Raw genomic sequence first — 12,599 nt, 5'->3', positions numbered from 1 at the left:
GTCTTGGATGGCCATTTATTCTGAGATTTTTTCTGGGGTATTTTGTTGTTTTGGCTTTTAAATAGTGCTAGCACAAGGTTGGTCATTCAGAATGCTGCCTTTCAAATGTTCATGTACATCTCAGTCACCTGGAATCTTGTCAAAGGGCAGATTCCGATCCAGCACTCCTAGCAAGAATCCAGGTGATGTTTTTAGGTACTAAGATCCTAGAAGAAGCTGTTGGTGTGGAATTTTACCTTTTCCAGATTAATACTCTCTCCATAATTTTGATAGCTCAAATGAACTTAACAATTTGTAACATGCCTCCGTTTGTAACGGTTCTAGTGTCTGATCTGGGATCTGAAGGAGACATCCGACCGCCCGCAGGACCAGGGAGCCACCAGACGTAGGTGCCCACTGAGCCCCTAGAGCTTGCTGCGTTCCTCTTGCCACTGGAGGTGGTGGGTCCATCCTTCTTAGATCCAGTCTTGCAGCTTTTGCATTATGAGCTTTCAAACTTTATTTGAGCATTATTTTCCTAGACTGGGTCTGACTTAAAAACCAGAATGAATCCAGATTTAACTGGGTCCAACCTGAAAATTGGATTGGGGCCAACGTGGAAACCTGACTGCGTCTGGGGTCAGACTAGGTCTAACCTAGCTGGACTGGGTCCAATGTGAGGCCTCAGATTTCAAATTTATTGTAAGGCTGAACAAGCAGGTTTACCTTACCAAGGATAATCTTGAGTACAGTGGCTACAGTGGACAATTTTTTTTAAGATTTTATTTATTTCACAGAGTGAGCACAAGCAGGCAGAGCGGCAGGCAGAGGGAGAGGGCGAAGCAGGCTCCCCGCTGAGCAGAGAGCCCAACGTGGGGCTCCATCCCAGGATCCTGAGATCATGAGCCGAAGGCAGACGCTTAACCAACTGAGCCACCCAGGTGCCCCCTACAGTAGACAACTTTTAACCTAGATACGCTTATCCATTTATAAGATGCCTAGAGAAAAACGGGTCCCAGCCAACCCCTCCCCATTAAAAGTAGAGGGAAAATTATTTTTCCTCCCCTATGGTTTCTGGGGACCAGGAAGAGACCTGCTGGGACACCCCACCCACTCTGGAACCTGTAGATGGGATCCTGGGAAAATTGGCAGGAGCCAGCAAACCGTGAGAATTCTTTCTTACCACAGTCAGCTCTTCCATATCTCTGTGGTGCCCAGTCAAGAGAGGAAGCAAAAATGTGACCTTGTCTCTTCTTTTGCATATTCAGATCGGCAGGCAAAAAGCATTTGTTAAGAATTAGATCTTTGAATTAGAACTCTCTCCTGTGCAGTTATATTGACACAAAATGAGACACAAAATGTCCACAGAACTTGGCTTGTCAACCGTCAGGGTGGGGACCCCAAAATATGGCCAGATAGAACTGTGGACTGCACTCTCCCTTTGTGGCTAGGGTTCAACTTTTGCCAGCTTTCGGGGGAATTGTCTCTTTTTTTTTTGGCTATCTTGAGGGGTGGTTCTGGATCATCAGATGGTAGTATCTTTTGCACCTTCTTTGGGGACACCTCTTGTGTCCACGGGTTGCTCAATACTGACAGGAATATTTACCATTTGTCTCAGCTGAAACCCAACAAGCTTTTTTTTTTTTTTTTTTTTTAAGTTAGCTAAATGGCCAGAAGTTGGCCAAACTGGAAGCCTGATATTCAGAGCCTGATAGTTTCTTTTTAGCTTTGGGAAGAAGACCTAAAAAAAATTCCTATGTGTCCCAAAGGAAAGAAGGACATTCTGAAGTCTTTGTGGGAGGATTTACTAAAACATTCCAAAGACACACAGCTCTAAATCTAGAATGTAGGAATCTTTTGATTTCCATCTTAGTTGAAGATCATCTCCCTGATAGAAAAGAAGTAAACTGAAGATTATGTAGTTGGGTGGCTGGGTCAGCCTCTTGCTATCATTCAGGTTGTAACCCAATTCTTTGAGGAATAAAAACAACTGTACTTGGGGTGCCCAGCTGGCTCAGAGCAATGAGCCTTGATCTCAGGGTCATGGGTTCAAGCCCCACAATGGGTGTAGAGATTACCCAAAACAAACTTTTATAAGTAAATAAATAAAAACAACTGTGCCTGCCTTATAAATTGAGTCTTCACAAGAATAGAAATGCGGCTCTAAAACAATCTAAAGCTCTTCCTGCCATCTTTACAAACCCCCAAACCTCCCCTGTTCACCTCAGAAGGCTTTGAGAACAAAAGTCCTCTTTGGTGGAACTTGTGTTTTCTGTGCCTTCTGAGATGGAAGAGTTCTAACTGGTCTGCTCTGTGTAATTCTTACCAGGAAAAAATAAGATCTTTAAATTCTTCACAAATATTAGTGAAAAGTTTAAGCCATCTGAGCAGGTAACCTTATTCTGCCTAAAACGAAATTTGTATCCAACTGTTCTTTCATAAACTAGTGAGTTCTGCACTTAAATTAAAACTATCTTAACAGCTGAAATCTTAAAAGCTACAAGACCTGTTGTCTATAGGGTTAGGTATGTCAGTGTATATACCTTATAAATGTGTGATTTCTTTTTTAGCTCCAGATGATGTTGCCAAAATTAATTTGTAAGGAGCCCTATTTGGCTTAAACACAAGTATTATATAAATCAAGTATATCCTCAGAAACACAGAAACTAACCCGAATGTTTTTCAAGTTCATGTGATCTAGGATAATCTTCAGTAAATAAAATCTAGCTTGTTGAATTAAAACAGGAGTGTCTTTAGAGTTATTAACATTAAATATAATGTGAACATATAAAACTTTTATTCTACCTTAGTTTACTAAAAATCAAATAAGCTCATGTTGTCTCTGTTACAGAGTTGGGTCAGCAAGAAAGGTAAGACGGTGGTTAGTTTAATATCGTGAAATTTTCACCAGTCTCAATTGTTAAGGACAAATGAATTAAATAGATGTAAATAAGACAAAACTTTATAAATGAAGTTTTCAACAATAATTATGCTTTTTGGTATGTCTACTTAAAAATAGTTTTCAAAATCTTTTTGGTAACTTGAAACTTTAAAGTTATATTGAGATAAATAATGGATATTCATGGACTATCTATAGATCAGTTTCCAAATAAGATAGAAATACTGAAACATTGGGGCACCTGGGTAGCTCATTCGGTTGAGCATCTGACTTTTGGTTTCAGCTCAGGTCATGATCTCAGAGTTGTGGAATCAAGCCCCAAGTGGGGCTCCACACTCAGCCAGGAATCTGCTTGAGATTCTCTCTCTCCTTCCCCCTCTGCCCCACCCCCTGCTAATTAATGTGTCAGTATTTTTTTTTAAAGATTTATTTATGAACAAAGGTTTACCACTTTTGCCTTCCTTTTATAATAAAGAAGAGATAAAGACATTCGGGTCTATCAGTAAACACGTTTTGTGCTGCGCTGCAAAATTTACTGAGAGGAAGAATATGCTTTTAGAAACTGAAAATGTTACCTATAAATTTGTCAATCCGCAGAATACTAGCTTAACAGTCCACAATTGCTTACGTCTTCATTTTCGTTAGGAATGAAGGATCCTAAAGGTTACAAATTCTAATCAATGCATATAATGAAACCTACTTAGAAATAATAAGGGTGGGGGTGCCTGGGTGGCTCAGTCAGTTAAGCATCAGATTCTCAATTTCTGCTCAGGTCATGATCTCAGGGTTGTGAGATCGAGCCCTGCCCCGTGTGTACAGCCTGCTTAAGATTCTCCCTCCCTCCCTCTCTATCCCTCCCCCCCCCCACTCTAAGGAAAAAACAAAAACAAAAACAAAACAAAGATAAAAGGAAAACCTGCATATGGAAAGTAGGTAAGGAAAGTAAAATGACTGGTTAAGTTTTCCAGAATTAAAGGAGAAAACCCAGGACAAAATCTGAATGGATAGAAAAAAGTTGTAAAAAGTTTGTGGAAAAGGAATCTTGGGAAAGGAATTTAAGTGTGGTGAAGCTGGCTAAAATTGGAATATAGACAAAGTTTTTTTAAAAAATGAGTTTTAATATCAAATACAGATACAAAATCAGAATTTGGTTTTCTGTTAAAAGGACAAAGTTTTCTTAGATGATTGTTCTGCTCCTAATAAGAAATTGCAAAGGTTGTTTATGGGGTTTTGTTTTTTTTTCCAACCTTTGGACAGGAAAGATTTTCTTCTTCCCCAAATTACTAACTCTGCTTTACACTGTCTTTATCAGGTCTTTGATTACTTAAGAAAACCCAGTCTTGGGCGCCTGGGTGGCTCAGTTGGTTAAGCAACTGCCTTCGGCTCAGGTCATGATCCTGGAGTCCTGGGATCGAACCCCGCATCGGGCTCCCTGCTCAGCGGGAAGTCTGCTTCTCCCTCTGGCCCTCCCCCCCCTCATGCTCTATTTCATTCTCTCTCTCAAATAAACAAAATCTTAAAAAAAAAAACAAAAACCCAGTCTTCACAATATTGAGAGCTTTTGTTCACAACTATATAACCTGTATTTACCTCAACATCTGTCACTTTCACTAGAGTTATTTCATAATTATCTATTATCCTATTTAATGGAATGTTCAAACCTTTTGACATTTTCTTAAAATTCTCAAGTCTTTTTGACCTCAAACTAACTTTGAGATTTTCCCAGAGGGCTCCTGGAAAGTCTCAAAGGCTGGCTCTCATTAATTCAACATGTTAAAATATGTGGGAAGCACTGTCAAATAACCTTAGGTTATATGTGTATGGTTAATATGTGTATATTACTAACATAAGTAATCCAGAAATTGCAGTTTCTAGGTATTTGTCAAAACTCTCATTGTCCAATTATTACCCTAAATGATGAAATAACTACATTTCCTTCTCCGATAAACTCATCAGATCATTAACCATGGGCATTTTTAAAGTCTTGTCATTTACAGACAGTCACTTTACTCTGATGCTTTTGTAAAAGTGAGATTCGTGGAAAGGACCCTACCAAGTACTCTGACTACTGACACTGCTACCAAGTTAGAAGGTGTGGATTTTGCAGGAAGATGGCTCCACCTGCCATCTAGTCCTGTGTAAATGGCTGGAGACCTCAAAAGAAAAATGACCAGGAAGAGAAGTAGCCAACATTGAGGTAGACAGCTTCCTCCCAAGACGTGGGGCAAGGAATGTTTCTGCTCCTTCCCTGACCATCCTTTCCCTAATTCTACCACCATGAAGGTCTTTAGGGTTCTTTTGTTCACCTTTTGCCTTGCCTCTGGCCCAGAAACTACCTTGTTCACATACCTCAAGCAGGTAATCAACGTTTAAACAACTCTTGGATTTGCCACGATGCTGGTGATCCTACATTCTGTCCACCACAAACTTCTGATTTCCGATGCCTTGGTTTCTTTGGAACAAGCTCGGCCCTCTCTCAGTCCCGTCAGGCTCCCTAACCCTCGGGGTCCCTCTCCCTATCTCCAGTTAACAACCCCAAACCTGGGGAACCTTGCATCCAGGCTCCGGACCAAGAAACAGATACGAGACGCTACCCAGAATAAAACCACCGGTGCAGTCTATAGATCCTGAAATTGTACTGGCCTCCATGGCTGTCACCTGTCCAGGCCAAGCCACAGACTCAAACCGGATTTCCCAGGAAGCATTCAGGATTCCAAATTCACTTCCTTCAACAGATTCTTCTCTTCACCTGGCTAAGCCTAAGTGCAAATGAGGCTATGATCAGAACTTCTCCTTAACTCCTGAAGATACTGAAGAATCTGCTTCTAAAGCAATAGCTGCCCCACAACAATAAGCAAACCCTGGCTCTATCCCCTGAGAGATTCTTGGTACCGGGAAGGCCCCTGGTTATCTATCAGCTGAGCAAGGAGGGCTCTGTGCTGTGGCCAATGCCATTTGCTGCACTTGGGCTGACACCTGTGCGGAAGTGGAGACTCCGCTACCTAAGGTCTGTGAACACGCCAGTTGGCCTAAGTGACTCCTACAAACAGGTCTTTGTTGACTGACTTGGGTCTTGGGGACCATGGCTCCGGAGTATACTCCAGATACTGGAATTATCCTGCTTAGAATCCTAGTAGCTCCCTGGTGTGCTGAAACTCTCAAAAGCTTTAAATCCATGTCTGCTGCCACGTACCACCATGCAAATGATCTCCCGAAGAACAGAACATCAGAAAAGGAACAGAGAATGACCAAATTAAAGAATGTGAACCCAACACTGGGTGGGAACTGCAAGAACACCAGAATGGTAGCAGAGAGGAGCACTAATGCCTTAGATTTTGATCCCATCTCTCAAGGCTGAGAGTCTCATCAAAAGGGAGGTTATTGTTAGAGATAAGAGGCCCAAAACAGGGTCACTTATGCTAAGCCCCATGTCAGCAAACACAACTTAATCACAGGTCCAGTGCTCCCGGCAATGGAATCAATCAGGAATCGCCTAATCAATGCTAGTTAATTGGCCTGACAGACCCCTGCCAGCCCCTAAAAGGAAAGCAACTGTAATAACCGACCTGCTCTTTTGCCAAGTCGCGCTGACTGACCTGTGCCATCATTTCGAAGGGCTCTTTGCACCGTAAGCAGGACATTGCTCACGGAAGAAGCCACCGCCCTGATGCCAGTCAGCTGCACTGCACGATCATGTGCTCCCTCAGCAGCAAGCACCTACTTGGGGAAGGAGGAGGACAGCAAACCCTCGCCACCAACAAGGGGCATCAAGTCCACCGAGGTGAGGAGCAGACAGCAAGTGAAAACAGAAGGTTAGTGCACTCTTGGACCTCAAAGAAGTATCAAACCAACTCCTGGTCAGCCACAGGGTACTAACTACTTCAAAGAAAGAATGTGTACAAATAAAACAAGACGCTGGGGTTTTGTTGTTTTTTCTTTTTTTTTTTTTCTTCAAATGGCTGTTGAATTTATTTGCTTGATCAATAATGGTCCTGGAAAAAATTAGTTAACCAACGCTGAGACAGCTGTAATGAAATACTAATTTTAAAAATCATGACACCTTGATAGAAATTAGAGTTCACACAAACAAAAAAGAAACCTTCAATATTGCCAGCAAATATGAAATAATGTAATATGACCGACAGGACAGCAAGAAGGCTTTTATACGTTTATATTTGACACCTGACCATATTTTCAGTCACCATAATATCTTCTCTCCAGATTTAAAAAAATAGTATGCTGATTTCTATAACAAAGCTTTTTTTCGTACAAAAATCAAACAATGGCCAACAAGTCACAACAGTGCAATAGGTAGAGAATTAAAAACCGCATCAAACAGGTGCTGAAAATAAATAGTAACTAGGAGAGGACAGAACCCTCGGGGCGGGGGGGGGGGGGGTTTGCTTCCATCACCTTGAGTGTGTGGGGTCTGTCTTCATAGCCATGAGAGCTGACCTACCTCATGAGTGCCACTGATTCCGACAGAGCACGACTAAACAAAGGTGCCTGAGAGCTGACCTCCCAGATGCCTCAGTCACCAGAGAAGTCGCAGAAGCAAGAAAACGGGGTCGGGAATCACAGCTATCGTTTAAAGGAGAAGTTTTTTTTTTTCTATTGCTCAATCTTGTCAATTGGGAGTCCATCAGCAGGTTCACTGAGATGACACGGGTCATTGAAAACTTTTGTTTAAGAGCATATATGGCTTATTCAGGCAAAGAGACTTTTACATTCTAGCCCAAGCAAGCAATCTCGGTCATTCTGTGTTTAATGGCAGATGAGTCACACAGAAGATGTCTGGGTTCAGAAACAGATCCTCTGTGTGGACGCCTCAGGCCAGGCAGCTACCTTCGACCAACCCAGTGAAAAGCACGTGCTGATCAGCAGGAGCGAGGTGGCTACTCCTCCATTGCAGGGTGGGGGGGTGGGGAGGAGGGGGGAGGGGGGCCAGTGGGCAGGCTCCACCAGCAGCTCTGTGACCAGCTAGGCCATCCTGTGACTCAGGCTCATGGACTGTGGGTTAGGACCGTCAAAGGAGAGGGTGACAAGGGTGGGTAAAGGTAACCTCAGTAAGAGCCGTTCTGGCCAGTCAGGAAATATGAGGCAGCTCCCCATTATATAATCTGCACCAAAAAGGTGTAAAAGGCACAAGCAAGAGTGACTAGTAAGCAGAGATCCCGGAGGGTGAGACTATGGGGCAATCCACAAGGCAGGAACAGTATTTACCTTGTTTGGTTCCCAACCCCTTGAACAAGAGAAAGAGATCCTGATTCTGCTGTAATAAAAAAGCAAAGAAAGACGATTTTTGGTTTAAAAAGAAGCCACTCAAGGGTTAAAATAGTTTTAAGTTAACAAAGAAAATTAATCTTCAAATAAGCTGACACTATCTGGAAAACTCATCTGTCCCCTACAAGCCCACACTGCGCGCACTGCTTTGTCCTCCGTGTAACCTGAGCCTGACTCGGAGAAGTCACACGTGTGAAAAGAAGGAAGAGTCTGAGAAGAAAAGACATCTTTACAGAATGTACAGCAGAGAGTTGTGCACTCCGACTCTCAGGGTTACAGTAAGATGCACAGGTCTCATTGGGTCTGGGGGTCCCGTGCCGCTCGGGCTGCTCAGATGGGCGTCTCCTTCCTGTCTCTGCCCGGGGACGGCTTGGCCTGCTCCAGGGCGCCCGGCCGCCTCTCGGGCTCGTCATCGTCCTGCGCCTGCGCCTCGGGCTTGGCTCGCTGCAGCTGGAGCAGGCGCAGCTGCACCCGCAGTTCGATGATGGCCTCTCGCTCTTCGTGAATTGCTTGATTCAAATGATTGTTCTTTATCTTGAGGAATGACAAAGGAACAGTTGTCACGGAAGCAGGAAGGGCAAAAGGACAATGATTCAGGAACAGTTAGCGAGGGTATCCTACACAAGAATCTATGTTTTAGTCGCGAAACAGCAGATGAGAACATGAATATATGCAAATGAGACACGTAAAGACCTTGACCCAGAATGCACAAAATTCTGCTCAGTACAGAAGAGTAAACACATCTGGAAAAGATAAATGCACCAACAGAAAACAATCTGCTTAAGGATATTAAATATTAAGTATTTTAGTGTTTAAAATAGGTTTAATTTATGGGCTCCAGACCAGCCCTTAAGTAAGTGGAAGATAGAAGTGACTGTACCAGCAATCAGAGGGAGAAGTTAGAGATAAGATAAAATCCCAGACTTGTCTCAAAAGTGGATGTCCCTTGTCTTTTGTGAACTGGGCTACTTAGGCAAACTAGAGAGCTATCAGTTCTACATTACGGCACTCCTTCAGCAGAGCCAAGGCAGCTCAGTAGCTAATCCCGAACTCTGCTGACCTCCTGAGGTGGAGGCCTTCGCATGCAGCATGTGTCTCCTGGCCTCCCCCGCAGCTAGCTGTGGCCAGGGGCCTCTGCTGACAGGGTGTGAGCAGAAGCGTTGCCTTCTACTTGTGCCACTTGCCCTTAACCACCAGACATTCTTGGGTTCCTTCCCCCTTCCTGCTAAGAGTGGCTAAGACCTAAGGGGCTACTCTGGACCCCAAGTGTTTTCCACTCACGTGGAGGGTGGGAGACCTAGATGTCTGCCAGGCGAGGCATAGAACTGTCTTGTTCAAACCACGAGAGAGTATTTTCTTTGTTACAGCAGCTAAGCCCGTATCCTAAGTACTACAATTCTGGAACATTTTCCTACTTAGGATTTTCGTATGATCTGTAAAATGTTAAGAAAGCAAAACAGAGTGCCAACGTGACGCCCTTCTAAAGAAGGGAAGCTACACGGTGGCCCAGGGCCCCACCCGCTACTCCACTTCTCCCACAACACGCCCCTGGCTGCTGCGAGTGTTCCGGGACCTGAGCCTCGGTGTGCTGCCCCTCTCAACCCTGTCCATAGGACTTACTGTTGGTGTGGAATTCTAGTTTTCTATGCAGTGGGTGGCTCTGATCTGCCCCAGCAGCTGAATGCACCAGGATGAGAGAAACAAAGTTGTCCCACCATTCTTAGAATCTAAGACTGGCTTTCTCTCAACCCTGAGATAAAACATCCGGAGACAATGATTAATCTGGGGTAAGAAGGGAAGTTCTGATCAGGATCATGTAAATCTCTTGCTTTCATTTCACCATGCGCTTGCCTCCCAGATCCCTAGGGCCAAGCTTATTCACACTGGCTGCTTCAAGGGTTAAGGGATGAGAGAAAACTTTGTCCCCATTTTACCCGCAGGTGAGTCAGGAGACTTTTCCTTCCTCCACCAGCATTTCTCCTCCTGTTCATCTCTGGCAAGTTAGCCCAGATCTTCCACAACTGTTCAAGGCAGTCAGGTGGGGCTCCTCATAAATGGAAGGGAAGGGTCACCACACCCAGGGATGCCCGGTGAGGTCACACCTGTGCTGTGTGCTCGGCCAGGACCAGCTCACCCCCTGCACACTCTGGTGAGATGTCCCCTAAACTCCTCTCTACTCAACCTCCCCGCTGCTTCCCAAGGAAAGGAAGACAACTTCTAAGGGAAAGAGGTGGCCTCTACGAGTTTCGGGAAGCCGGTGCTCACTTCTAGCTCTTCGTTCTGCCTCTGTAAGTCCTCCAGGATGATCTGAAGCTCCTCTTCATCCTCACTCTCACTCTCACTGTCGGAGGAGTACTCCTCGGTCTCACTGCGGCCATGCTGCTGACGGCTGTGGGCGGAAGGCCAAGAGAAAAGGACCAGTGAGCAGAGGAAGGAATGCTGCTCCTTTCCTACCCTTTAGATTCACCAGCTTTTCATGAACTGGCTTAACAGAGCACCATTCTCAAGATTTAATCAAGAAGAAACTTGGGGGCGCCCGGGTGGCTCAGTCCATTGAGCGTCCGACTCGGCTTCAGCTCAGGCCATGATCTCAGGGTCATGGAATCAACCCCTCGTCGGGCTCCATGGTCAGCAGAGAGTTTACCTGAGATTCTCTCTCTCCCTCTCCTCCCGCCCCCAACTGCATACACTCTCTCTCTCTCAAATAAATCTTAAAAACAAAGAGAAAGAAACTTAAAGACAAGTGATTTGGATGTCTAGTTCTTTTGTATGAAAGTCTGAGAGCTGAAACAATTTTATGTTTATATTTAAACATTCTTGCAAACTTAAAACCCTCTGCTTTCGTTTACCTCTGAATTTCAGCAATCTCAGCTCTGAGGCGTTCAATCTCTTCTTTTTCTGAGGCAATCTGTCGACGTAAAAACTGCTCCATGGCTAGAAGCTCCTCCTGTTCAGTCAGGATCTCATTCTCCTGAAATAATGATCACTGGTGAACACCTTTGAGAGTATGAGTCTAGGAAATGTAACTTTTCTGGGTTCTCCTATGTTCCCTTGAATTCTTTAGCCCCATACATACATACATAACACAAGTTACGGGCAGGCTTGGACTGCAAAGCTTGTATCCTATTTCCTTAATGTCAAGAAAAGGATCTCTGAGAAAAGTCCCTCTAGGAGAATTGTCTAGATTTTTCTCAAGACATAAAATGCCACCTAGGAATCCCATGTCCTCGTTTTGCAAAGCTTCCCTATGAGGCCATCACACTGGGCACAAAGCCAAAGGTCAAGGGACTATGTCCGTTTTTGAGTCTCAGTCCCTCCTGAATGCCTTCCCACCTATCAGTAAAGGGAGTATCTATTTCAGGGTCAAGATGGCCCTTGACAGTGCACTGGGAGAAGGACCCAGGAGATATACAGCTGATGTCAGTATCACCTTAAAGCAGATCTTCCTAGTAAAGGGAAGATGTTCCCAGAAGAAATCTTTTCTCCTCACCAAAAGCCACCATCCTCCTCAACCCATGTCACCGGAGATGATAAATTGTAAATATTCTGCTTTCACAGACTATGCATTTCTAAAACTGAATCACCAAAAGGGGGGCAGGGAACCCTATCTGTCCAAGATCTACCTAACCCCTCCAACCTAGAGAAAAGAACCAAAGCAGAATTTCAGAGGCAGGAATGTATGGCTATGAAAACGAAGAGTTGGAGGCAAAGGTCTACAGCATTTCCTTCCCAACTCCTAGGTATCCAGATAAGCACCTGTGATCGAACCTGAAAGACACTGTGGTCAAGTCCTAGAGGGAACTACTCAAAGCCCCTGGCAAGCATGAGCAAGCTCTTGGGAGATGGGATATGCAGTGGTCCTTCCCCACGGGTTTCTAAACACAGATGTTTTCCCTTTACCCCAGTGCACCTAGTAAAGCTAATGTGCTGAGAAATATGAGACTGGAAAACTTTGAAATAAAGACATAATCTGGGACTTCATCTTGTCTTCAGGGGAAGAGCTATGTGTCCTTGGCAGGCAAAACATAGTCTTTCTCAAGTGACAGAAAAGGACTGGAACTTGTCCGGCTTTAGGTATCCCACATCTATGGGTTTCTGGGAGTACAGACTCTGCTGTCAGAGCCTAGAATTTCATTCATTTCTGGTGAAAGTCTGGAAGGTTCCAGAACAGAGTAAGGTTGACTTAAGAAATTCAGAGAGAAAGAAAGGAGCTCATCTTCAGCTCTATGCCTAGAACAATAGATACTCAAGAACTATTTGTCAAATCAATGAATGAATAATAAAACAACTCATCTCCAACAACCTTCAACCACAAAGAATAAAGTCAAAATATCTAAACAGATATTATCAGCAACAACAATCAGATAAAATCTATACCGTTGAATTTCAAGGATCCCAAACTTTGTGGTCAGGAAGAACATGTCTTAAAATATTTATT

At 44.0% G+C, this 12,599-nt stretch overlaps 1 protein-coding gene across 4 annotated transcripts in view; it reads right to left on the bottom strand.

Moving 5' to 3' along the window:
• Positions 1-3,975: 3,975 nt before the first annotated feature.
• Positions 3,976-12,599, bottom strand: part of RALBP1 (ralA binding protein 1) — a 66,214-nt gene continuing 57,590 nt past the window's right edge. For 3 of the 4 annotated variants that reach the window (XM_064577919.1, XM_064577918.1, XM_064577920.1), the window contains exons 8-10: positions 11,011-11,132; positions 10,427-10,550; positions 3,976-8,695 (exon numbers count right to left, since the gene is read on the bottom strand). In XM_064577919.1, coding sequence (XP_064433989.1) covers positions 8,492-8,695; positions 10,427-10,550; positions 11,011-11,132 — 450 coding nt within the window. In that variant the 3' untranslated portion in view covers positions 3,976-8,491. Of the gene's footprint in view, positions 8,696-9,781; positions 9,944-10,426; positions 10,551-11,010; positions 11,133-12,599 lie in introns of all 4 variants that reach the window. The other variant, XM_064577922.1, reaches the window with a different exon arrangement.

The sequence above is a fragment of the Mirounga angustirostris genome, unplaced genomic scaffold (assembly GCF_029215605.1).
Source record: "Mirounga angustirostris isolate CCGP_5_RB_7025 unplaced genomic scaffold, mMirAng1.0.hap1 SCAF_14, whole genome shotgun sequence".
Taxonomy (NCBI): domain Eukaryota; kingdom Metazoa; phylum Chordata; class Mammalia; order Carnivora; family Phocidae; genus Mirounga; species Mirounga angustirostris.
Note: the sequence above shows the minus strand (reverse complement) of the source record. Positions and strands in the feature narration are given on the sequence as shown.